Source organism: Sminthopsis crassicaudata, chromosome 3 (assembly GCF_048593235.1).
Source record: "Sminthopsis crassicaudata isolate SCR6 chromosome 3, ASM4859323v1, whole genome shotgun sequence".
Classification (NCBI taxonomy): domain Eukaryota; kingdom Metazoa; phylum Chordata; class Mammalia; order Dasyuromorphia; family Dasyuridae; genus Sminthopsis; species Sminthopsis crassicaudata.
The window spans coordinates 528,524,068-528,548,302 of record NC_133619.1 but is presented as its reverse complement, the minus strand read 5'-3'; the positions used below and the strand labels follow the sequence as shown (position 1 = coordinate 528,548,302).

Genomic DNA, 24,235 nt, shown 5'->3' with positions numbered 1-24,235 from the left:
TATATTTGGTGTTTTGGTACTTTCAGGGGCTCCTTAGTGTTTAGATGCTTTCAGTCCTGTATTCTCTGTTACTTCTCCCTCTCTCATCTTCCAGGACCAAGTTCTTAATTCATTTGTTCTCCTTTTTCATTCCTCCTAGCTTTTAGTGAGTCACTTTATGTATTTCCACCTCCTTAATTTTTTCTTTTGTATCCTTCACTCCCATCACAATCCTTGGCATATACTCAGTTGACTTATTTTTCTTCTTGCAATTTGTCTCCAAGGCCTCTAATTGTAAAATAGGGCAGAATTAATATGTAATATTCTTCTCTAAAATGTAATTTTCTCTTATTGGGCTTTCCTTGGGATCTCGGAGGAGCAGCCTTCCTTTCAGTTCAGTTATCACAAGTGCAGCCAGGGATTAAAGTCCAAATTCTTTATTATCACTTTCCCAGTCTTGTCTCCTTTCCTGGGGCCTGGTTAGCTTTCTTAGAGGCCTATCTTTCTTCCTGGTTCTGAGAGTTTGAGCTCCTGCTGCCAGTCCTTTGTGTTCTGTGCATCTGCCAGCTTCTTGTGATCCTCCTGAATGTGTCTTGGTTTCAGTGGGGGAGGCAGGAGGACTGCCACCACTTCTCTGGTCTAACCTGGTTCTCCTCCTGGCTGAGCTTCTCTGAGCTTATATGCTCTCTTATCAAAGGTATGAATCTTGTAGAACTATAGTAAGTACTAAGTACATGTACTGTACTAGAGAACTGTTAAGCACCATGCTAAATTAGATAACTATTGTCTCTATCAATTCCACTAACTTAGCATTTTGCTTCAAGTTCTGGCCCCATAACATTAATTATTGCTTAATTGGAAAGACCACATAATTGGTTATTGTTCCTATAATTAAGTAAAGATATCTCTTTTCTTTATGAAGAGATAAAAGTCATGAGTTCTGTGACATCTATTTTCTTTGAATTTTCAAGCTGAGATTTTTTTCTCTTTTAGTTTTATATATTTTGGAAATTGGCTAGCATCCTTGAAAGAAGCTATCAATTATGTTCTATTCTAGCAGGCTATAAGCTTCTTGAGGTTAGGGACTTCTTCATTTGTCTTTTACCTCTAATACCTAGCATATTGTCTGACAAAGGGTTGATGGTTATCACATTGTTTAATCCAGTTTACTACACTAGATTTTTCACTATATCATCCCATTTTCAGGAGAAATTGTCTAATTCTTCACTTGGAATTACTTCTGTTTTTGTTTAGTCTTTTAATTGTGTCCAACTCTTAGTAGGAGTTTTCGCTGCAAAGATATTGGAATAATTTGCCATTTCTTCTCCAGCTCATTTTATAGATGAGAAACTGAGCCAAACAGGTTTGTGAATTGCCTAGGGTCACACAGCTGCAAAGCGTTTGAGGCCACATTTGTGACTTCAGGCCCAGCAATCTTTATCTGCTGTACCAACTGGCTGTTACTATTATTTAAATCAATAGCCCAGTAAGTTTACTTATAAAAATTTTTTTAGCATAGGTTTTGTTATCCCAGTTTTACAGAATCAGACACTGATATCCAGAGATATTAAGTAATCTAAGAGCATACTTCTATTACATAGTAAAACTATTTTTAGGATATTTTATTTTAGAATATTATTTCTATTGTCATTCAAAAATGATGAAATGTTAAATGCATATTCATAAGATTTAGGTCTGGGAGATCTTAGAAATCATCTAATTTAATTTTATTTAATGAATGGAAGAACTGAAGTTTAGCAACTTGCTTGGGGTTGCATAAATAAATATCACAATTTGAATCTAGTTGTTCTCCTGACTAAACCAATGCTTTCTACTGTCATCTTGCCTTTAGCCCAGAAGGATGATGGATACTTTTTTAAAAATAAATTTAAATCATTATGGAATCTTCATGGGTAAGATCATCCAATAAAACAAGAAGTGTTTTCTTACATAATTAAATACGTGTATCTTTACATATAACTATCTCTTTATATGTATGTATACATGCACACAAACATAAATCATATGTGAGCAATATTTGAAGTGTTTTTTAAGTTTCATAACTTATTTATATATTTACTATACATTAATGCTATTTCTGCAAATCAAGGAAGTTTTGACTTAGTTATTAGCAGCAGACTATAAAATTGGCATCTGCAATTTTATAATAAAGTTCACAAGGAATAAATTGCTTAGATATATAAAATAACATTTTGAATTGTAAATGGGACAGTTTGTAAGGCTGCATTTTTAAAATATTTCTTTTGGTTTTGGTCTTTTTCTGTATCTTTACATCTACATCTTACATCTTTTTTTTTTAACATCTTTACAAAATTCTGGATAAATATCTAGTCATTGGAAAACTAAGCAAATTATAAGAAACTTTTGTGTAATGACATTCTTTGCAAAAGGGACTCATCAGAATATTTTAGTCTAGGTTTTTTTCAAAAGAATATTATAGTCTTTTTGAGAAATAGAAGTCCAATGATTGTTGTTTGTATATTCTCTATACAGTCTCTTTTTAAAGATAGAACATTATTTTTTTAGGGAGTGGGAAGGTTGGATTTCCATATTATGCTAATGTATATTCTATGTAAACATGTGGTAGGATTTAAGAAATGAAATTTTAATTTATCTCTATTCCAAAATAAAATTGGTAAATAGATTATTAACAGTTATAATTTCTTTCTTCTGTAGGAAAAAAGACTGAAAGAAAGGGAATCCAGAAGAGAAGCAAGAAAGAAACAAGCAAAGGTAAGGACTTTTATTTTTACTAAAACATTGACATTGAGGTTGAAGTGGTGCTTATCTATAACTATTCTTTCCAGGGAAGTAATTTTATTTTAAGGCTTTTCCTTTTTCTTTACTTTTCATTTTCTTTTTTTTTTTCTTTACTCATTGTGGGATTAACTCTCTCTCTCTCTCTCTCTGTGTGTGTGTGTGTGTGTGTGTTTTTCTCCTGATATCCCCTGGGAATATCAATGTTTTCTGTTTATTTCTTCCAAAATGTTTTAAACTCTAATGGTTTAAATGGGTAGCTTATGAGTACCCTACATGACAAACAATTAGCTCTAAAAAGATTAAGTTGAGCTGTTTCACAATCTAGAATTCAGGGTAAAAATTCTGTATCCCCCATTCTTAACATAGACATCTATCTACATGAACAATCAATTGTGCATATATAATTGTAAATATACTTTATGTGTGGTTATAATTTTTTTCTGGCATGTTTACTACTATAGTGCATGCAGATTGTGTGCTGTGCTAAGGACATTCAGGTGAAATGAATTCCTAGAATGCGGTCTGGATAACATATGTCATTTCTCATACAGTATCTCATTATGCTTTGCCTGAATAGCCATGATTTCTTCTTGGCAGTTAACAAAGATCTGACTCCCTTGAGTAAGCCTATAATGTGCTTTGTCAAATTTTTCTATGCTGGCCATGGCACTTAGAGAACAAAGTCTAAGATGATAACTCATGCTATAGTTCTGAAGTAGGAAGCAATTACTTTACAGTATAAGATGAAAAGACTGCTTATGCTCAGCATTAAATATCACTCTATCTTCAAAGGTTCTCACAAAGAACTGTGGCATATGCAACTTGACTGCTGAATTATGTGCTAGATTTTGCTTATACTTTTAAAACAGATGTATACAACCATGGCATAAAAATTACATCCCAGGGGCTATAATATAAGAAATTTAAATTTAGTAAGCAAGCCTGAACCTAATGAAAGAATTTAGTATTTATGAATATTACATATCTATATAAAAAGGGAATCTTTTCTTTTACAGAGAAGCTCTCATTTCTGCATATTAAATAGTTCCAATGAAAGCCACAGTATAGAGACAAAAAAGCCATTTATGCCCTTTTTTTTTAATCTGTATACTCATATATCTTTGTCTATTTCTGAAGATGTGATTTCTTTGTCAAGACTTTAGTAAAGATTTCACAGTAGTTAAGCCTTAGTAAAGCTGTTCTTCTTGAACTTTTTCTTGAAGCCACTTCTTTTCTTCTCCCCAGGGTTTTTGGGGACATTGAGTCTAGTCCTGGGTAAGCTGAAAAACTCTAATGCCCGTCAAGCTTACATTGTGTTTTTGATATCCATTAGAGAAAGATATCTGTCTTCTTTGTACTCCTCTAGCCAGACACTTCTTCCTTTTTGTTTCTCTCTTATTTAATTTTTGACATCTTGTGTGTTGAGTATGGAAAGGAAGGAAGATTACTGTCAAAAACGATTCCTGTTATCTAATAGTAGACACAAAGGCTTGTTTGGGAAGAAATGAAATTTTCTACATATGGTATGGCTTTACTTTTCATGTGTTTTCTTATTTTCTGACTTGTTCAGTCTCATCTGTTATGAAGCTTTTCTTTTTTTAATTGTTGTAAGGCAATTTTTAAAAAAAGGAATTATATGACTAGAGGAATGAATGGATAATTTGAAGCCAGAATTCAAAATTTCTTAAAATGCCAAGGAATGCCGGGAATGATAATTTAAGGATGATAGATGATGCTTAATGAATTAACTAGTGTGCACACCTTTGCACTTATGTCACTCTTCAGATGGAAATAATAGCAATATGGAAATAATAGCAAAATAAAAGCAAGTGCTTCATATTTTTTGGTATCTTGCTACTTGTAGAGCAAACTTGGTAGATGTTCCTGGAGAAACTACTTATAAGTTGTAATGCACTACAAAAGTGTATTCCCATGAAGACTCAAGGTGAAAATAGTCTTGTTTTAAGTGGCAGCATTATAGCCTTTTTTATTGTATATATGTATGTGTATATACATTTATTCTTAACTTAAATTTGATGGGCTATTGAATACCTTGAGGATATTTGTTTCTTGAATTCTTAGGTCAAATCTAGTATGTTCTGTCCCTTTAATCTATGATGACTACAGGATATTCCTAGATGCTATAAAAAGAGGCTTGACAAACAGGGTATTGAGGGATTGTTTTTGAAGATATTCAAAAGAAGGAAGAATATAAGGAAGTTGGGGAAAAAAAATCATACATATTAGTGTGTAAAAAAAATAATAATGAAAGCCATATCTCATCTATATAAAATATCAGGATTATTCATATACCTATTGAGGGCTTTCTGAATGAAGGTAAGAGAATGGAACAAGCAGGCTTTTCCTATCAATCTTCTGTGGCAGATAACTTCTTTATGGCTATGGATTTTATTGAAAGAATTCAAGAAAAATCTTTTCTTCCCTCCCTCCCTCCCTTCCTTCATTTTTGAACTCAATTGTAAGATTACATTTATTCTTATCAAATTTCATTTTATTAGATTTAAACTATTAGGTCTCCTTATTCATTTAGTTGTCTCCCCCCCCCCTTTTTTTTTTTTTTTTTGATATAGTAATATTTGAACTACATAATAGAAGTAGGTATCTTTGTATAACTAACCTAAAATCAGAAAATAGATTATTGAGAAAAATTGCAGTCATCAGCAATAAATGTTACTTACTGGGTTCAGGTTTTTAACCATGGCTTTAATTACTGGCCATAAGTATCTATCCTATCTAAAACTGACAGAAAAGATTTTGAAAAAAAATGCCAAAGTATTTTGTATGCCTTTGAAGAGAAGATACTTTCTTTTTTAAATTTTAGAAGATTTAGTGTAAACAATGAATATGATTAAACATAGCCTAAGATATAATTTGTAGCAATTTATCAAATCTATAAGAAAATAATTCTTTAGGATATATATTATTTACTTTGTATTAGTTCTTATTTAGCTCTAGAATATCAACATAGAATGTAAGAATGTATTAAAGTAACCAGTAAAATGAAGAGAAATAACATTTTCATGTGTCCTATTTCTCCCTTATTTTAGCTTTTACTTATTTAAACATAAAATTTTTTGACCTGTTTATGTAACATAGTACCACATTGAACAAAAAAAGAACCAAAACTAACATCTAGGGCTTGGACATAATATGATGAAAAGGCAGAACATGTGAAATTCAAGGTTATACTCTTAATTTTCCAAAATCTTAAAATATATTTTACTTATGCAAATTCTTTTCAGGTAAGAAACTTGTGTTCAAATTATGTTTCTTCCATAGTCTCTTAAGTTTTCAGCAAAACTAGAAGTAACAACCTTAGAAATTTGTTAATTGATGTTTCTAATTTTCTTAGATTTTATTTTTTCTCCAGTTTTTGGTTTCTCTGTATTTGAATGTAATACTTCCCTGGCCATTTTGATCTCATTTTGGCAGTAATATAATGCTATTATGAGTTGGGCTTTTAGGACTATATAAATGTTGCTCTTATAAAACAAAACAGCAATATGAATTGAAATAGGAGTAAACTAAACATGATCTGTATTCATTGTCCTAATCCCTAAGTTAATGAAGCTTTTTCTGAAGGTAATTTGCTCACCTATTTGAAAGAAATGCACTTTTTCCAGTTTCTTTTTGCTGCTTTGAAGCACTCCTTTATTTTACTCTGGATGAATCATTTCCTTATAATTGATGAGCTGTTAGGACAGAATTCTCCCTAATACTAGAATAAGTAAGCTTTTAAAAAATGAAATAAGGTCTGTGAATGTTTTATATTTTTCTTTAAAACATCTAATCTGTCTATGAAAACCTGGTATTATACAGATGTTCATGTTTCAGACATTTATCTTCTAGTTGTAATTATAGATAGTTAATGAATGGCCCAGTAGATAGAATATTGGAACTGGAATGTGGAAGCTCTGAGTTCAAATTCAACTGCAGATATTATGTGACCTAGTGAGTCACTTAACCTCTGCCTCAGTTTTCTCATCAGTTAAACAAGGATAATATTTAATATCTATCTCCCAGGGCTGATACAAGGATAAAATGGAATAATATTTGTAAGACACTTTGTGAATTTTAAATTTCTATATCATTCCTAGCTAGTTTGATTAAAATTATGCTCAGGGTTTTTCCCTGTCAGTTTTTTAAAACTTTTTTTTGTTGTTATTGTTTAAAAATGATAAAGAGTCATATGAGTTTCCTTGATCTTTTCAAGGGTTTAGCCATTTTAAATATAGCCTTTGAAAAGGAGGTATGGATGAGAGATAATTGACATGATTCATAGGTCCTAATACTTAGGAGGTGTTTGATAAATTCTTTTCAATTAATTGATTATGTATGGACAGATAATGGAATCTGAGAGTTGTAAAGGAGTCTGAAATGAAGGTAGAACTCTGAAGCTAGTAAGTAGATACAGTAAATATGTGCTAAATTTTTGCTCCCAGATTAACTTTCTAAAATCTCAAAATGTGATAGATAGGATTTAATTATAGGAGAGAAATTATAGATCTAGAAATTTCTCCTCCATTGCTTACCCCATCCCTTCCATAAGTCTTTGGTAGTTAAGGAATTTGAGCCTCAAAAAAGTTATGACTTAATGAAAGTTGTACACTTGTTAATGACAGTAGAATTCTTGTCTTATTTTATTGAGGCTAATTTTTTACATTAGCACTTCGCTTGCCTGTAGTGATTCAGTTCGTAACCATGACTGTCATATGCCATGAAACTATAGCTACCAAGATAAAAAAAAAATGCTTCAGTAAATAAGCATTTATTAATCATCTTCTATGTGACTTGCATTGTGGTAAGTATTGGAAATACAAAAAAAAAAAAAAAAAACCCAAAAACCCAAAAGACCGTGTGCTTTAGAGGAATCAATACCACACACACAAGTGTGCGTATGTATATACATTGGATTTAACCAGTAGTTTTCCCATATTCTTCTTTGAGTTGCTTTTAATTTAATTGTGCAAAAGTTGTTATTTTTATGTACATTTTTACATGTTTACTATCTACTTATGAATATATCCTTAGCCATGATAGAGAAAGGTATACCAGTCCATTCTCCAATTTTTTAGTTTAGTTTTTCTTGCCCAAATATTTTATATTCTTGGGATTGTCTAATACTAACAAGTTTACTTATTCATTTATCTAATGTATTTCATTGATCAGCTTTTTTTTGTTTGTTTGTTTTATCAATTACTCAAACATTTTAGTAATTGCCATTTCATCTTACATCTATTAGTATTAACTTTTTTTCTTAGTTTTTTTTTGTTGTTGTTGATTCTCTATTGTTTTCTTAAGCTATGATTTGCAAAAAGATATTTTACCTTCTGCATGTAAGTACTTATTTTCTTAATTTCTTGCCTTATTGTTATAGTTGCTTTTCTGAGTTCACTCTCAAATAATAATAATAACAACTAATCTTTCCTTTGGTCATTCTGGAAAACATCCCAATGTTTCTCCTAAGGTAAATAATGCTTTTTTTTTTTAAGATATATATTATCATGTTAATTAAAATAATTTTATTTTCACAAAAATTTTTGCTTAAAGCCGTTTATCAAGACTTTGTGGAGAAATGACTCAGCTGGGAATAAGTCCACTGTTTTTTTTTTTTTTTTTTTTTTTGCTTGTTTGTTTTTTGTTTTTATCTTAAATTCCTGATCCCTATGTTTTAGATTAAGATTGTTGGTTTTATTGTAAAATTCCAATATTCAGTTAGGCAGCAATGTAAAAATGCCCAATATGTTCTGTGGCTATGGTACTTTTCATCATTCATCTCCCTTGAAGTGTTACTGAGATTTTTCTGCCTTTGATCTCCAAATCTGAAAATGCTGGTATTTAAACTTTAGGAACCCATTACTTGAAATTGGACATGTCAGGAAGTTTCCATTCCCAGCAGATGTACTTACAAGTGTGCATCAATTCACAGCTAAGATTCTTTTGACATTTTGACTTTTTCAGAATGCATTCTTTTAAATTGTTGAAAACTATTGTATGCACTTAGCCCAAAAAACATACCTACTAGACAAATGGTGAATAACTGATTATTGTTCAAAAGGCTGAATTTATAATGTGTTTAACTATACTTAAACTCAATTATTAAACTCTTCATCAATCTGTAAATTTTTAAAAAGTGCTAGACACTATGGTTAGCACCTGCAATACAAATAAAAAGGACAGCTTCTATCTAAGCTCTTGGGATACAAATAAGACAGTCTCTATCCTTGATGAGCTTACTATCTAATAAAAGATAAGACATAAAAGGAAGCTAAAACAAGGGAGAAAGGGCACCCAAGTGTACACAATACCGGGGCATGATGTTTTGGAGTCATAATCAAGCACAACTGCTGATGGAAAAATGAATGGGTGATTGTAAGATTTACAGCTGAAAGACAATATTGTGGGCATTATAAAATGATACTCCCCTGAGTGTATGTATGAGAAAACTGAAGTTCATAAATGTTTTAAGGATTTATTTAAGAGCCCATAGTTAGTAAAATTTGCTAAAAGCACACACAGATTTTTCTCCTATATAAGAAAAACGTCCTTTCCGTTGACCCTACCATTCTCTGTGCCTGTTATCCTATATTTCTCTTCAGCCAAAGGCCTGGGGAAAAAAGCTACTTAGAGCTTTTTCTTAACTGCTCCCTCATTTTTCTTACCTTTTCTCTCACTTGCCCCTTATGTCTTAATCTTACAGTCTCACTTTTGTTATTACCACTCAATTGAATCTGTTCTATCCAAAGTTGCCAACCATCTTGTAATTGCTGAATTTGGTGCCTTTTTGGTCCTTTTCCTTTTTGACCTTTCTGCAGCATTTGACTGGTGAGCTCGTTGGCGCTTGTTCAGGTGAGGGGACTTCAAGCTTGAACATAGATAGCTATTCCTATAATAATGGATTATATCTTATGCCATTTGCTCTTTGCACATAAATTATCATCTAATTTATTATTTTGAGAAGCCACATACTCTTATGTATTGTTCTTTCTTAGAATCTATTCTAGAATGAGTTCTTGATATAGTCAGCCAATATTCATTATGAGAATTGTTCTTCATTTTTTGTAACTCCCCATGACTACTTTTTGTCTCATCCAGGAATGCTGTCAGTGTGCCTACTAAGTAATTATTTTTATAGGATGGCAGTAAATGATAGTAGAAGCTGAGATTAGCTTCCCCAAATGTCTCTTCCCATTTTTTTCCTTTTATTCTGTTGAGCCAAACACTTTTTTTTATAGCTCGCATTTTCTTGACTGAGTTGTGGCTCTGAGTAGGTAATTTTACCCTCCTGGTACATAGTTTTGCCCATGTGTAAAATGAGGGGACTGGACTATGGGATCCTTGAAGATCTGTTTAGCTCCAATATTCTATGGTACTTACTGAGGATTATGGGAACTATTCTAACACACATTGATGCTATTTTTAAGGTCACTGGGAAGTAGTAAAGAGGCAAACTAAAAGATTAAAGCTAGAAATAATGAAAACATTATGAATTTATCTGGATGTAAAGTTGAGGGCTTTAAAGGGTTTAAAATTAATTAATTACATATGGTGATGATTAGAACATGGAAAATTTGCTTATTTACACTTCTCTCTTTAAAACAGAAAGCTCAGAGGAAAGATACCTTTGAATTAAAGAGTTGTATGAAGAGTTTTCAAAATCACTAATAATAAGTGCAAATTAAAACAACTGTGAGGTATTGCTTCACACTCATCAAATTGACAGATAATGAAAAAATAAGCCATTGACTTCAGAATTGTTGGAAAAAAGCCATTCTAATTCACTACTTATGGGGTTATGATTTGGCCTAACTTTCTGGGAAAAAAATCATTGGAATTATTCAAGAGTAAATTACCACTTGTCTAGCCATACCACTAGTGTATAAAACCCTAGTGAAGTCAGTAACAGAAAGTTATTGTACCAAAATGTTCTTACCAATACTTTTTGTGATAGGAAAATGCTAGAAACAAATTACATATGTAAAAATTGAGGAATAGTGAATGAACTGCGGCACATGAACAGAAAGACATTAATGTACAATCAGAAATAGGAAATATGAAGAACTCTGAAGAAACATGGGAAGATTTTGTATGAATTTGTGCAAAGCAGAGTTAATTTATGCAGCTAATATTTGGTTAGAAAATAATCAGCAATGTAGATTACAATCCATACTTCCAATTTTTGGGAATGTGCAATGACTTGCATGTGACATTTAATTTGTATTTGAAAGTTCTGGGAAATTCTGTTTTTCAGTATATAATATGTGTTATTGATCAGAATATAGGCCACATTTTCTCTTAGTGGTTTGGCACAAACCATGGGAAATATCACCTTTAACACTGTTAGCAAGAAAATGACTAAGAATACAGGAATAATAAAAATGAACAAAGCCCTAAATGTCTTTATTTGAAAGGAGTGTAAAGTGTTCCCAGCAATGATAATTTTAGGTAGCAGTATTGTGTAATTATTTCTTAATATATACTTGTATTTTCTTTTCCTTCCAAATAAAAGGATTTTTAATTTAGGGGTGAGCCAATAATTTTGGAGCAACCTGTCCTTGATATTGATGTACTTCTTTGAACTTGCTAGGATAGCTTTCAATTTCTTCTCTTGAATTCTATCAGGTGGTATAAAATCTCTTGTAGCCTTTGAAAATAATTGAAAAACATACTTTCATGGACAACTTTGGTGAGTAAAGAGGCTGTGTACATCTTCTTGCCACTGAGAAAATTTTTTTGTTCTTTTGTTTCTCGAAAATAAGGCTGAATAGTACTTCTTTGGAAAAGTCATTCCTAATTACTTGTCTTATTTTTGTTAAACATAATAGGTGAACAATTAATTTGTGACAAAAATATATTTATAGACATAGTTATATATATTTTTACTAGAAAAAATCTGACATAAATATACTGACTGAGTGGCAGGCCTTCAAGAAATCCTTTTCCCAGTGCTTTTACAAAGTGATATATAAAAGGAGGAAAGTTCTGTGTGTAAAATTCTAAGATTTGTAAAAGTAGAGAACAGAGGAGAAAGTAAATTCATTTTGAGAATTTTGAAAAGTATTTTCATCATAATGCTTCTGAAATTATTATCTAGCAGAATTATAATACCCTCTGAATTGTTATGCATTGTCATTTTTACGGTATTTGCTACCCCCAAAGTAGAATAGTGATATTGAAAAAAATAAATGTTGCAATTAAGCTGAAAGGATTTCCCCCCCCAAACAGAGTACAAACAATACCTTTCCTTTGGGATTATTTTCCTCTGAAAATTACAGCAAGTGTTCTTGTAACAAAAACAACAGTATCTACCATTTATATACCTTGTTAAGGTTTGCAAAGTTTCTTACATGTTATTTCATTTGATTCTATGGTTAAAAAAAAAATACTTTTCCTACTGTGCCCCAGAAAACTATATCAACTTAATATAGCTAACCCATGTTTCTTTTAATATAGCTTCCCATTGTTTTCATATGAAAATATGCTCTGCCTTTAGGCATATGCAATAGGCATAACCTATTTGAGTGTCAGTTTTCTCTTTTATAAAGTGAGTATATTAGATTTAAATATTCTAATCTCTTTCTGCAATAGTTAAACCTTAACACTCATTTGAATGCTGCTTTTAAATGTCTCTCTAACTCAGGTCTCTTTCGTCTGGAGCCACTTTTTGTCCTTTTCCTCTTTTTAAAATTTTATTATACTACTACACTTGAATAGCTTGTTTGCTTTATCCAAATGCTTTGTTTAGGCATTTTAATTGGCTGTTTCATTGATAGTTCCATAAGAATGTGGAATTATATATAGTGCCTAGCCTAAATGAATTATTCTGTATATCTTTTATCCATTTAGTGTTGTTTGAATGTTAAGTAAAATAATGCATGCTTCTGATCTATATTTCACTTAATTTGAAAGAATTTGGTTTTAATTGTATGCCTTAGTTCCCCCATCATAATTATTTTTGTTTGATTCTGTGAAAAGGATTTTTAAATTGATGAAAAAAAAACAAACCAAATATCAGATGGCTCTGATCGTATCTTGCAATGAGTGATCCTATTGTGCATTTACCATCAAAGAAAGGAAAACATCAACTCCACTGTTTTTCTGCAGTAGGATATGCTGTTTAGCCAATATTGGCAGTGCTTAGAAAACATAAATAACGTATGTAGACCATTAACAGTTGTGTGTGTGTGTGTGTGTGTGTGTGTGTGTGTGTGTGTGTGTGTGTGTGTGTGTGTATGTGTAAGGGCAGGAGGGAGGGAAGGAGAGAAAGAGAGACGCTAAAATATTTTTGCTTATTTTTTTCAATACAAAAGCCAGTAATATAAAATGAAACAGTAACTTAATATTAAATTTAAAAAGAAGTAATTTTGGCTGACTTTTTTCTTTAGTTCTTTTATTTATTTTTTTTCTTCCCCTGAAGCAATTGGGGTTAAGTGACTTTTCCAGGGTCACACAGCTAGGAAGTGTTAAGTGTCTGAGACCAGATTTGAACTCAGTTCCTCCTGACTTCAGAGCTGGTGCTCTAACCATTGAGCCATCTAGCTACCTCCTTTTCTTTAATTTTCAGGAGAGAACAAATTTTTATTTTTTAACATTTTTTTTTATAATTGCCTTTTGTTTTCAAAATATATGCAAAGATAATTTTCAACATTCACCCTTGCAAAACCTTATGTTCCAAATTTTTTAAGGGAGTCATTTTTTAGAGAAAACTTTTGGAAGTACATGTTTAGATTGTTGATGTGGATAAATGTATTTGGAAAAGACAGGAGATTGGAGGGGATCTAGGGATGATAAGGATACACAGGTTCAATTTCTTAGGTAAATTAGATAATCTTTTAATACAGGTCCCTCTCTCTTCTTTTACATTTAGGCTTATCTTGTTCTTGATTACTCACAGGAAGAATTCCACACAATTCAGAATATTACTTCTCTGGCTAAAGGAACTGTCAAAAATATTAATTTGTTTTTATTGCCCCATATTTTTGCTATTATTTATGTCGGATAACTCTCTAAAAATTATGTTAAAGTAGAGTTCAAAATTTTAAAGATCTCTTTATTCAAAGTCCTTTTGTAAAATAAACTTCTAAAAACAAACAATATATTTTGGCTTGGTAGGACTATCAAAGAGTAATTTTTTTTCTGAGGGGAGGTGGAGTTTATTAAAACCCTGATATTGTCTTTGAGACAGAACAAAGAAGTTCATTACTTAAAGAATGAGTTTGAGGTAAAGATATAGACTGGACCATATTTATTTTTTGACAGAAAGGCCAGCTAAGTCCTATTAAGCAATTTTGAAGATATAGAATGAAATGCCACTTTAAATAAAATTAATTTACCTCTAGATTGCATGTCAAAAATTGAATATGAATTCAAGTGTAAATGCTTCCTGTTATTGCTATTGGGCAGAAAGTTTATTCACTTTTTCATCCTTTTTTTTGTGTGTGGAGGCAATTGTTAGTCTTTTCTAAAATGGTGCGAGAACTGGTAGAAAGAACACTATTCTATTTGCCATCCCTTTAGGTCCCTAATTGAGTTCATTTGTCAGTTTTTGAACTGTACATATCCCTGACACTTTTTCTTTTGGTAGAAGCTAGTTGCTTTTATTGGAAAACATATAGTCTTTTTATCACCATAACCCAAGTATGCAAAATCTTCTGGCATAACTTCCCAGTTCTTATCTTTGTGTTTATATGACTGTGAGTAGTGTTTTTTTTTTTTTTTTTTTTTTTTTGTTGTTGTTGTTTTTGTTTTTGTTTTTGTTTTTCCTTTGGGGGGTGAGGGTGTGTGAGTAGAGGAGGAATCTCAATTAACAGAACTATCTTTTGTGGTGGATCTCTTGGGGCATCAGAAGGACTCAGCTACTTTAAAATGCTTTCTAGTGGGTATCAGTGTGTTTTGCTGGACACTAATAAGAGAATTGAGATACAGGAGTTACCCACTCAAAGACTCTTTAAATAAAAGTGTCTATCTGGTGGCAGCTCTCAATGGGCAAATCATCTGGATTCAGTAGTGGGGAAACTTTTACACACAGGAAACATTTATGAAACTTAGAAAAATTGAAATTTTTCATTAAAGTAGGACCATAGAGGTTTAACTTGAGAGGAAATCAGAGACAATCCATTGATTTGATCCCCCTCATTTTTAAGTAAGGAGATTGAGATTCCAGAAATAAGGGGTTTGCCTAAGGTAACATATGTAGTAAATAGATATCAGAAAGGAGATTTTAAACCCACCTCCTTTGACCTCAGAGATAGTGTTTATTCCATTACATCACAGTGTGTGGCTAATATATTCTTCCAGAATTAAATAGAACAAGTCGGAAGAGAACACTGGCTTATAGGCATGGGTTAACTATGTACACTGGTAGATCTGAGTAATTATGTATTCATATGTCTAAGAAGCCTTCCCTGGTCTCTACTATTTGTTAATGATCTTACCACCCAACTTCACTTATCATTTTGTTTTTATTTCATTCCAACAAATGTTTAGTAAGGTTCTTCCATGTTTGAGGCACCACCCTAAGTGTTTGGGTTACAGAAGAAGAAATGAAACCATCTTTCTTTCCTTAAAGAGCTCAATTTCTCCTGTCCTGGGAGGTAGGATATTGAGGGAGAGGATAGGATATAATAACTAAATGTTGTTACTATTATGATCCCCATTTACAATTGAGAAAACTAAGTCAAAGAGGAAGAGACTTGTCCAAGGTCACATAATTAGTGAATATCTGTAGTTAGGTTTAAACTCAGCTATTGGTGACCTTGGCTCCAGTGTTGTGTTTGCAGTGCCACATAGCTACCTCAATCATAATTGGTCCCAGAGGAACTATTGACTCCTTGGAGAGTTTAAAAAGAGAATGGAAGAGGACCTAAGAGCCTTGGGACATACCTACAATTTAATATTTAAAGTGCAAAAAATGGATGATATTTTAACAAAAGAAATGAGAAGGAATGGTCTGACCAAGAGAGAGCAGTCTCAGAGAAAGTAAGAGAGGAGAGGGAGAAAGGTAAGTCAAGTGCATTCAAAAGCTGAACATATGCTAATTATTAGATTTAGCAGTTAATAAGTCATTAGTAACTTTAGGTAAACCAGTCTCAATAGATTGTTGGGATCACCAAATTACAAGAGGTTGAAAAATACATAATTAGAAATGTAAATAGTTTTCTTTCCATAAATTGTCAGTAAAAAGGTCAAATGAAATTTTTAAAAGATTGTGGAAAGGTTTTAAATAGCATCTGTTGTAGCAATTTATCTTGATGGCCTATCACTATACTAGACTGTGAGTTCCCTGAAGACAGACTGTCTTTTACTTTGTCTTTCCTTCCTCAACAGCTAGCACAGCATTTTATACACAGACATTTAATAAATATTGTGTTTGTGTCATAGACCAGAAATACTTGGCATCTTATTAGCATGTAATCCTAATATATAAAACTAATTTTTTAACTCAGAATTTTAGAGACTAGGAAGAGGCTCCATTCATATGTTGTAGTCCTCTTAGGACCATAACCTTTTGCTCTAAAAATATAGTCTTATGTTGGGGAAAGAAATTGTTGCTGCTATGATAGGATCAGGAATCCCTATTTCCACATAGTAGAACTTAGTTTTCCCTAAAAGGCACCAAATTGGTCCTGAGACTTGATGGCAAATGATCACTTAGTGATACAAAAATTTCCCCTCCAGTTTGGTAAATTTTTGAAGACAGTGAGTCACTATAGTCTTCCTTATTGACCAGACAAATTTCCATTTGTAGGAGGCAAGGCCAGAGAAACTAAGTACCAATGTATCCTTGTTGCATAGCCTTTGTTTGTCAAGTTAAAGAAAGTAAAATTCCTTTTTTTTAATGTCAATGATTTTGGAATGTCTCATTTCATTCCAACATTGAACCTAAAATAAGACAGTGATGGCATTGGGCCTACCTCTGATTTACTTTATGATACTTAGAAGATCATAGAATCTTATACATCACTTATCTTCCCAGCCAAATGTAGACTAGGTCTTTGGCAATTTTGATTATGTGCCTTTGAACTAGGATTTTTAGCTGAAAAAAATGGTTTTATTCAAAAGAAGTTTACAAACAAAAAGGACTTTTAAAGTAATAGTTTTTGAAGACATTCATCTTAGGATGGCCCAAATACTTGCACAAATATAGATCTCCCTAATTCTTTAAGTATTTAATCAAAATTTCTTTTCCAAGACATAACTTTTTGGCTCTTTGCCTTGATATGGTTTGTTCTACCTTGCTGGAAATGAAATGATTTTGTAATAGAAAGATAATAATACTTAGAAGAGAGCCATTTTGTATTTTTGTCAAGAAAATGACAGAGTACTTTTTTTGCAAAGAAAAATATAATAGTAGCTAGGCAGTGGAAACAATAATGAATTTTGTGTCACAGGATCTGGGTTTGATTGTGAGCTCTACCTTTGTTTTGGCCTTGAGCAAGTGAATTCATGATGGAATCATAAATTAGAGTAAGAAGAGACCTTAGAAGGTCATCTAGTTCAACTCCGTAGTGTTATAGATAACAATTAAAATAAAATAAAAAATGTTAAGTAACTTTCTGAACATTATACAGCTGCTAAGTAAGAGAACTAGTTTATCATTGCAAATTGCCTGACACCAAATCCAGTACTAGTCCCCCCAGTATTGTCTTTCATGACTTACTCTCTCTGGGCTTTAGTTCCTTTAATCCATGAAGAGTTGAATAAGATAACTCCCAAAGTCTCTTTTGTCTCTAACTCTATAATTTTATGACAGTCTTCATCAGGTTTTATTGGATTGGGAAGAAATTAAAGTAGGAAGGACACTCAACAAGAAACTATCAGTAATTTAGGCATAAATTATAATGATAGTAGTGGGAAAGAAGGAAGAAAGGGCAAATAAAAATAATTTTCTACAAAGAAATTGAACTATGATAATCTAGTTAATCTTTCTGTCTTTCTTCCCCCCCCCCTTTTCTTCTCTCTCTTTACCTACCATCTCTTGCTCTAAAAATCAACTCAGAATTTACAAAATATATTGTATATAGTCCTAGGGGAATGACATTAAAAATTAAATAATAACATCAAACCCCTATCTTTTTGGCAATTCTAATTCAGTAAAGGGATATGAGACCCATAGTAAGTCATAATGTATAATATAGGGCATAGATCCAAGAGAGAGGAGCAAACACTGTTATGACACCGTGCAGGATTGGAAATATCTTTATCAACAAAGATGAATCAGTAGCAGATTGGATTTGAATTGGAACTTAAAGGATAGGTAGTATTTCATTAGATTAAAATGGGGAATAGTAGGCAACATGAATAAAAGTATGGAGACAAAAAATTATGGAGTATTGAAAAATAGTCCTGGAATCATTGTTGGAAGAACCCTTGAAGTCATTCAGGCCAGATCCCTCTTTTTATAGATTAGAGAAGTGATCTGCTCTGTTGAAATACAGAAATTGAAAAGGATAAGGCTGAAAAGCATAAAATGATACCAGATTATAAATAGTCATGAGTGCTGTAATTTAGACTTTATTTTTTAGGTCTTATGCAGAGGAGTGATGTGATCAATTTTGTGCATCAGAAAGTTATAGCTGAAGAGACTTGCATGATCTGATGCTGAGTGAAATGAGCAGGACCAGGAGATCATTGTATACTTCAATAACAATACTTACTATATGATGATCAATTCTGATGGGTGTGGCCATTTTCAACAATGAGATGAGCCAGATCAGTTCCAATAGAGCAGTAATGAACTGAACCAGCTACATCCAGCAAAAGAACTTTGGGAGATGACTATGAACCACTACATAGAATTCCCAGTCCCTTTAATTTTGTCAGCCTGCATTTGGGATTTCCTTCACAGGCTAATTGTATACTACTTCAAAGTCCGATTCTTTTTGGATATGTATACATATATTGTATTTAATTTATACTTTAACATATTTAACATATATTGGTCAATCTGCTATGGGGGGGAGGGAAAAAATTAGAACAAAAGGTTTGACAATTGTCAATGTTGTAAAATTACCCATTTATATATCTGGTACATAAAAACTTATAATAAAATTTTTTAAAATGTTAAAAATAAATAAAAATTCAAATGATTTAAAAAAAAAAAAGTTATAGCCAGCCATATGAATTGGAGGTAGGAATGACAAGAAACTGAAAGTTTAGATAGCTACTGTAATTATATCAGTGAATCCATAATGGATTAGTTTCAGTGGAAATAAAAGGGAGAGTGTGAATGGTATCCAGGTTGAGAAACTTAGAACCCAGGAACCAGGTACATATGCACTTAGTCACCTCACTTTGCCTCTCTCTTTCCACCTTATATCCTTTTTTTTTCTATAACTTTAAGGTTTTATGTTTACTACTTACCATTTTAAAGAAAGTTCTGTTTATTCCTGTGCTTTCCAGGTTTTTTTGTTTGTTTTTTTAAACAGGAATGGGTATCATATTTTGTCAAAACTTTTTTCTGTATCTTTTGAAATGATTATATAATTATCTTTGTAATTGTTATGGTCGGTTATGCTTCACATTTGCCTAATATAGAATTAGTCAATCCTGCATTCTGATGTAGTCTTCCACAGTCTGGGTATCATATCATAAAGAAATGATAAAATAAAGTCAAAAGACTTAAAAAATATAGAAGAAGAAAATGTGAAACAGGAAAAACTAACCTAGAAAAAAGATTGAGGAGAAAAAACTTAATAATCATTGGACTGCTCAAAAGGCATGATTTTTTTTTTAAGTATGCCTTTCAAGTAGTACAGTGATTATTAAGTATATTTTATTTTATCATTTCTTTATGCTTTGACCAGTTGTTCTTGGAGTTTGTTTCTTGTTCTATATACAATTCAGGCCTCTTTTACCCAAACTAGTCCTCTTCAGCCTGGAACTCAGACGCAGAATTTAGTGATCAGTAATAGGTCTATCTGCTGGAGCTCATCATTCCTTTTCCCAGCACTGGTTCAAGGATCCCTGCTTTCTACCTTAATGTTTAATCTTAACTCCCTTACCATCCCTGGATTCTGAAATGCTCACTGATGTCCATTTGTAAAGAAAGAATCTGGGAAATGTTGAAATAAGGATAAAAAATTAAGACTAGGGGTATGCCAAAAAAACTTTCAATCATAAATATTTTGGTGCATGTATAAATTCATATTTTGTAGCAAAGAAAGAAAAATATTATTGTGCTTTCTCACAGAACCTATTATTCACAGGGAAAGAAATACTGCAATAGGGGTACTGTTAGATTTGAGCAGCCTCTGCCCTTGTATCTGCAGTCCTCTCTAGCTTCCTAAGTGACTCTGGGCTAGAAAAATGATTCATGGTGACTTTTTCTTGATTTTCCTAAGCAGAAATTGCCCTTGTTTGTTTTCTAGATGGTTGTTAAAGAGAAATGCTGGGTGAAGTGGGCAAAATTTCAGAATCTCACTCTATCATCTTTACTCTGCCTGGATCTTTCATCATTGTTTTTTACAATGATCCATTTCCTTTCTCACATCCTTTTTAAAAAAAATTTTTAATTAAATCTTTTTATTTATAAAATATATGCATGGGTAATTTTTCAACATTGACCCTTGCAAAACCTTTTGTTCCAAATTTTCCTCTCTTCCCCCACCCCCCACTCCCCACCCTCCATCCTTAGTTGGCAGGTAGTTCAATACATGTTAAATATTTATTTCTTTTTTTTCAAAATGTCACCTTTGAGACACCATTGTACACTTCTTCCCATCTGAAAGTTATTAGCATTTTCTTCTAGCTGAAAGAAGACAAACTCTGGATAAGAAAAGCTAGCTGACCATTTTGCTTCTCAAGAGGAGACTTAAATTTGACTCCACATACAAAAAAAATGTGTTTTTGAACTCTATAACAATTTCCTGATGACATCCAGAATGTAAGCAGTTAATCCTCAGTTGTGGAGCTAATAGAATAATTTGGAAGATACTCTTAAACCATTATGTAGTTATGCAATAAAATTCAGTTTTCCAGTGATGGATGGTAGGTCAGATTTATAAATTTCTTATCTTCCTGCAGACTTGGCTCTCCATTTCTGTCATTATTTTAGCAAGTTATGGAAAAATATGTTTCTCTATTGTGTCGTTCCGAAACATTTCTGTGAGTAGATTCAGCTATACTAATTTTAATAGACCATTTTTCTTTGTTCTTTGCTTTTTTTTTTTTTTTGCCATATATTCTTTCAAGTAATGCCATTAAAGATCATTTCAGCTAAAATAGGCTTAAAAGGATTGATTATGCTTTCAATTGATTATTAAAAGTGAAAATATTTATTTCAAGGAAACAAGCAGCTATTTTATGTTTATATTCTTCTTATGTAAAATCACAGACCAACTCCTTGTACTGTGTATTGTCCTTCAAATCAGTTTTTATAAAAGCTTGAGTTGTTAGGTAAATCATTCTTTGCATCTGACTTTGCATTGTTTTTGAGTGAGCTGAATTTTAAAAGCTTTGTTGATAAGAAAAGAAAATTCAAAAGATATCTGTTTCCTACAAGCCTGTTATGAGACTTTTAAGAATAATGATCCTCAAGGTATTTCAAAACATTGCTTTCTCATCATTATTGTTAATTGTGAGATTTTATAGGAAACATTAATATTCTTTTGCAAACCTGATAACAAACTATTGGTAAGTAGAAAATTGGGTGTAATGATTACATTTATCATGCCTTAAGCTCTTATCTGTTACCAAACTATAGAAATGGGTAGAACATCTGTACCTTAATACAGACAATATTTTTGTCTAACATGATATGTTTTCCATTGTAGAACTCTCATCCAGAGAAACATTGAGAATGTAAGTTGTAATGGCTTTTGAATCCTGTTGAACCCCATATTCTCTCCCACCTAGTTTTTCAAAATGCTTTGCTACATGTAATTTTTCTTTTTATAGAGCAGTTAAGGATAAGTACGATCACATTTTTACAGGTGAAGAAATGGGAAGCACAGAATATAGTTTGTTTCTCTCTTTGGTTTTACAATAGCAGTTGCTATTGATAGATAAAAATTCCCTAATTTCTATTGAATATACATATGTAAATGTGTGAATACATATGTATATATGTGTGTTTGTATTCTCTTACCTTGGAGACTATATTTATATCTAGATATATAGACTATATATTAGTGGATACATAAGTTACTTTGGAGTAGGTGTTCGCCCTAAGCTCTTCCTGGTCATTCAAGAAATCATGGCTCTTGCTGTACTCCCTTCCTCCCACCTGTAAAACATTTCAAATAAGAAGTAGATAGTGGCAAAAAAGTACATAGGACTTCTCAAACTTGCTGCCCTTTAGTTTTTTTACCCTCCTCCCATACTTAATCTCTTCCTCTGTCTTCATTTTCAATTATATTTCAGAAAATATTTTCCCCACCCATCACTGTGTTAGAGGCAAGTTACAGCTCTGCTGTTTGTCTGACACAAATAGTCCCTATCTACTTTAATGGGTACTTATGATCCGGAATGTTGCTTGTACATTTTATAAGTACATACTATAACAGTAGCCTTCTTACTAATCCCTAACTTGTACCTCTTTTAATTTACAGTTTGACTTAGAAATATGATAGGAAATCTTCAAAACTAATTTGGATTTGGATTTGAATCGAGCTATAATGGAGAGGGTGCTAGAATACAAAAACCAAAGATGTGGATTTCCCTTACTGTCTGTGCCTTCAATGTTTTTGAACATCAGATTTTTCATTTTTCAAATGAGAATTAGAAAAGCTCCCCATGATTATTAAACTCTGTCTCATCCAAAACTGATGAAAATTTGTCAGGCTCAGCCAAGAAAATGTATATGTATATGCTTTGAAAAACTGTAAATTGGTGTTATCATCTGATAGGCTGAGATAATCTGAAAACAGAATGCGACAAGGAAGACAGATTTAGCTACCTCACTAGTAATTCTGCAGTGCAGTGCTGAGGAGTTCTGTGGACTTCAGAGTCCCTTTGTGGAGCCCCTGCTACAGTCTTCTCAACATTCTGTTGTTTCTTTCTATCTGATCTTGCCACTTTTTAAATCTCATTTTACCTATTATAGAAAGATTGTGGAATAATTAGACTTTAGGGTTTTATTCCATTGTATACTGTTCCTTAGTATCTACTGTAATGTCTCCCATCAATTCCTTGGAGCACATACATAGAATAAAGATTTCTTAATGCAATAGTTATGTCTTATCTAGGTTGCAACTTTATCCTAGAAACTCTGATAATTCCATCCTCAGCTCTATTCTGACAATGATTTTCATTTTGACTTAATTCTGACAACAATTAAATAATAGCCTGGAAAATGGGCTATTCAATTAAACAGTTTCTAGGGGCAGCAAGGTGGTGCAATAGATAGAACACTGGCCCTGTAAGTCAGGAGGAGCTAAATTCAAATAGGGTCTTGGATACTTGATATTTATTAGTTGTAACCTTTATCCCCAATTGCTTCACAAAAATCAGGGGAAAAAACTTCTGAATGTGTGTTTTTTAATTTGCTTGTTCTTGTTCCTACCCCCTGAAGTGTAATGCTGGAGAAATTGAGGCAAGATAGAGATTAGAGACTATTTAATATTTTATTTGAAAGGGAGAGATTTACTGGGGCCAAATGGATCCATGGTTTGGTCCCAGGATTGAATGAGACTCTTGTCTCCAAAAATCCAGCAAACAATGTGAGCTCTCAATGACCTATATTCATGTGAATTAGACACAGAGGGTAGACTGAGGCAGAGGTGGAGTCAGGGTGCTGAGAGTGGGAACGGGACTCTGACAGGATGGGGTGAGCCACAGGAGTTGGGGGGAGGCACCCCAGAGATGGGGAGACGCATCTTGGATAAGATGGTATCTGATATTCTGATAGCTTGGGATGCAGAAAGGCATTCTGATATTCTAAAATATAAGATATTTTATCAAATATTTATCAAATATTCTGATTAAGAGGGAAGGGTGGTTTTGCAGGATTGAGCAGAACAATTATAAACTGAATCAGAACAATTAGGGAAACTGAGGCAAGATAATTAGGGAAACTGAGTCAGGATAATAAAAGACAACTGTGGCACAACAGAAGCTTTATTCAGTATACAGTATCATTTCATTTTTTGATACAGAAACCTTTCATTTAGCAAACATTCATTGAGGTCCTATTACGTATAAAATTCTGTAGAAAGACAAAGAATAATTAGTGTGATCTCAATGATATTAAAGCCCCAAAAGTAAATAAAGTAAGATGAACTCAAATCCATATAATATGAGATAAACTGGAAAAGTACAATAGGGGAGAGGTCCAAAAGGCTATGGGAGCTCAAGAAACTGAAATAAATGGGGAAGGAAGGGAATTTCAATTGAATAGTATGAGGCTTGAAGTATAATATACAAAAATGAGTCATCAGACTTGATGTCAGAATGAGGCAAGTCATTATCATTCAGCTCTATACAGATAGCTGTAGTTGCATAAATAGAAAGGAGG

General features: G+C 32.5%; 1 protein-coding gene across 1 annotated transcript in view; it reads left to right on the top strand.

Moving 5' to 3' along the window:
- The window catches only part of DDX10 (DEAD-box helicase 10), a 245,600-nt gene that overhangs the window by 156,957 nt on the left and 64,408 nt on the right, over nt 1-24,235 (top strand). The window contains exon 16 of the mRNA XM_074304323.1: nt 2,677-2,733. Coding sequence (XP_074160424.1) covers nt 2,677-2,733 — 57 coding nt within the window. The remainder of the gene's footprint in view (nt 1-2,676; nt 2,734-24,235) is intronic.